This window comes from Suricata suricatta, chromosome 2, assembly GCF_006229205.1.
Source record: "Suricata suricatta isolate VVHF042 chromosome 2, meerkat_22Aug2017_6uvM2_HiC, whole genome shotgun sequence".
NCBI lineage: Eukaryota > Metazoa > Chordata > Mammalia > Carnivora > Herpestidae > Suricata > Suricata suricatta.
The window spans coordinates 106842005-106845350 of record NC_043701.1 but is presented as its reverse complement, the minus strand read 5'-3'; the positions used below and the strand labels follow the sequence as shown (position 1 = coordinate 106845350).

Sequence of the window (3346 nt, the reverse complement as noted above, 5' to 3'; positions counted from 1 at the left end):
AGAGAGAAAGATGGGGTGGAAGGGGGGAAGAGAGAATCCCAAGCAGTCTCCGTGGTGTCTGCACAGAGCCTGATGCAAGGCTCCATCCCACAAATTGTGAGATCATGTTTGAAGTGAAATCAAGAGTTGGACACCCAACAGATTGAACTACCCAGGCTCCCCCAAGCCCCCAGTTCTAAGTGACTACGTAGTTGTAGCTTTATCAATTGAGATCCAGAATACAGAAGGTACAGTTTTCTCTGCCATTATGGTCTGTGCTGTTGATTGTTTCTGGTCATGTCTTCTCACAGGACTTACAGGATCAAGCAGTTCCTGGCCAAGAAACAAAAGCAGAATGGTCCCATTCCCCAGTGGATTTGGATGAAAACTGGTAATAAAATCAGGTAAAATTCCAAGAGGAAGCACTGGACAAGAACCAAGTCCAGTCTCTGAGGGATCGCACACAAGATGGCACGTGCGTCCATGCTGCACGAAGGTCACAGGCTCGCATCCTACCACACAGTCAATGCCATTACTACTTGAACAATAGACATGGTTTATTGGGGAAATGGTTTTTCTCTATTGCTATGCTTCTCGAAAAGTAGGTTGGTTCAGGAATAAATATGTGAGATTAAAAAAAAAAGTACAGAAGGTGCAAGAGGAGAAAAGCCATTAAGGGAGAAGCCAATGAGTACATGTGTGAACGTGCTGAGGTGGGGGGAGGCCTCCAAGCGGATATAAATCTGAAGTTCTGAAAAGAGGTCAGGGCTGCATCTGAAGACTTCAAATCCTCAATACAGGCATAATCTTTAAAGCCAGGACAGTAGACTAAGGCTATCCCAGAAAATCAGAGTGGTGGAGAAGAGACATGCTTATTTTTCCCCCCTGTATTTTTTAAATGTTTATTTCTTATTGAATTTTTAAAATCTTTTATTTATTTTCGAGAGAGAGAGAGCAGAGGAGGGGCAGAGAGAGAGGGGGGAGACACAGAATCTGAAGAAGGCTCCAGGGCCTGAGCTGTCAGCACAGAGCCTGATGCGGGGCTCAAACTCACAAACCATGAGATCATGACCTGAGCCAAAGTCGGACGCTTAACCAACTGAGCCACCCAGGCGCCCCACCAAGGATAAATTCTGAAGAACTTCATATCATCCATGAATCTGATGTTGCACCCTCGGGGGTTCTAGGGGGAAATCTGAAACTGGCCCACGTACATGAAGGTCAGGGAGAGACCAAAGAAAGAGGCAGACCACTCTAGACTGGTAGGTGGCAGTTTTAATAAGCAAGGGAACTTATACATGTGGCTTGTCATGGGTGGCTCCAAGATGAGTGAATCTGCACCTGCGCACCCGAATCTTAAGAGTTTATACAGAGGCCTTGATCTGGTTCAGTTGTGTACACAATCCAGATGGTCTCAAGGACACATTGCTCTCTTAAGTCTATATGCTTGATGTGGCTCCTAGTGGGAAAATGGTAAATGAAACACATTCCAAGGATGGGGGTGGGGCTGGGGTACGTGTGGGAGGTGTTAGGAGCATCGGATTGGGGTGGCCCAGTTCTCAGGTCAATCAGGGATCACTTCTCTTGGTGACCCCCTACAACAGAATACATATATTCAATTGTATATATTATAGTACACAGAACATTTTGTTGCAAATCTTTGTTGATTTGCCTGACTCCTCTTGTAGTCTGTGAACTCCCTTCATGATAAGAATTATATTTTATTGATGTTTGCTTTCTCAGTCTTCTGCAAAATGCCTGGCACATAGAAGGTGCTCAATAAATATTTGATGACTCAGACACAAGTGAGTAAGGGCACTCGCTGAATGCAGGAATGGATCTGTTGCAGTCCTCCTGACCCCACGCACATGACAGTGATCCTTTAGTGTGGGTCTTCCTGTGGAGTTGATGGATTGATTCATTCATTAAATATTTATAGAGCACCTGGTAGGTTCCAAGCATTGGGCCATATAACAAGCATCCTCTGGGCTTTGAGAAAATTATTACTCCACTAGAGAGAGCAAATTATTGGCTCATCATTCCTGCAGATGAATGCAGAATAGATTAAAAAGTGGTGAGGGCTGGTGGCTTACTCACCAGTGTGAGACTTTCTCTCTAACCCAGTGGGACGTCAATGTTCTGGACTTGTTCCTGAGGACAGACCTCCTCTTGTTTCATTTCAGCATGGGAAGGCTGGCATGCCTTTACTGGACCTGGCTAAGACAGTCAGGAGCAAATGCTTCTGAGACCAGAACATGGCCAGGGCACACACAGGTGCCCATTTCAGAGACGAGATGTGATGTTTGGGACAGATGGCACAGGAAAGGCATATTTGAGGACCATGGAACCTTCTAATCCTGTTCTTTCCCAAAGGCCCTAACTTACACTGGGCTTCCTCTGCTTATTCCTAAGCAAGACAAGTTCCCTTTTATCTCCCTCCTTTCCAAAGCCTGCTCTCTCCAAGAGTCTGACACTCTTTGACTTGAAGGTATCAATTACTAATAATGAGAGTTTCCTTTCCTCGTTTTAAAGATGAGTTCTCTTCTATCTCTCTCTTGTCCAAAGCTTGTGCTCGGAAGACAATTTGAAATTTATCGACTTTATATAAATTATAAAACAGTATAAAAACTTAAAAATTATTAGTTCCCTGATACGTTCTAGCGGGTCTTCCCCTCTAAACCGTATAGAAAGATTTACACTAACCTTCTGAATAGTCGATTGATGACTGGGATTAGGTTCTAGGCAAAATATAAAACGACAGGTCTAACCGAGGCTCCTGAAATGATTCTAAGAAAAGGGTCATCTTCTTTATGTGCCAAGCGGGACAACAGAGGGGAGGAGGGGAAAGGTCAGAGAGGCAAAAAGGTCAATGCCAAAGGCGCAGGCAGGCCCGGGGATGACTACTAGAAGGTCCGAGGCCAGCAATTAATTCAGGAGGATGAAACTGCCGGCAGTGCTCCGGGGGAGAAATGACAAGGAGTGATGTGTGACAGATCTACTGTTACGTAAATATGTTGGTGCAGGCAGCAAGAGGGGGAAGGGCAAAAGAACGTGTTTTGGATCTCTTCTGCGTGAGAACATTTTGATATTTCGGGGTTTCTCACTCGGGATAAGAGGATGGGGAGGGAAAGGGGGGGTGAGAGGGCCAAGACTGAGAAGCTGCGGGGGAGGGGGCTCAGAAATCCTTCCACCTGGCAGGCGGGCCTCTGGAGGGACTGTGGGCGGGCGCTGGGCGGAGCCTCTGGAGCATCCTCTGAGCGGCCGCCTCGGAGCACCATGGGAAAATCCTTCCTCCCTCGGACATGGCGCCCACCCGCCCCGCGGCTGCAGCCGGCTCCGGCGCCGCGGTGCGCGGGTCCGGGCAGCA

The 3346-nt window shown here is 47.0% G+C and overlaps 1 protein-coding gene and 1 pseudogene across 1 annotated transcript in view; both read left to right on the top strand.

Moving 5' to 3' along the window:
• The first annotated feature begins 276 nt into the window (after positions 1–276).
• Positions 277–432, top strand: LOC115271894 (annotated as a pseudogene).
• Positions 433–3281: 2849 nt separating this feature from the next.
• The window catches only part of PCNX2 (pecanex 2), a 292774-nt gene continuing 292709 nt past the window's right edge, over positions 3282–3346 (top strand). Inside the window, exon 1 of the mRNA XM_029919353.1 lies at positions 3282–3326. Within this exon, the coding sequence (XP_029775213.1) occupies positions 3282–3326 (45 nt within the window). The remainder of the gene's footprint in view (positions 3327–3346) is intronic.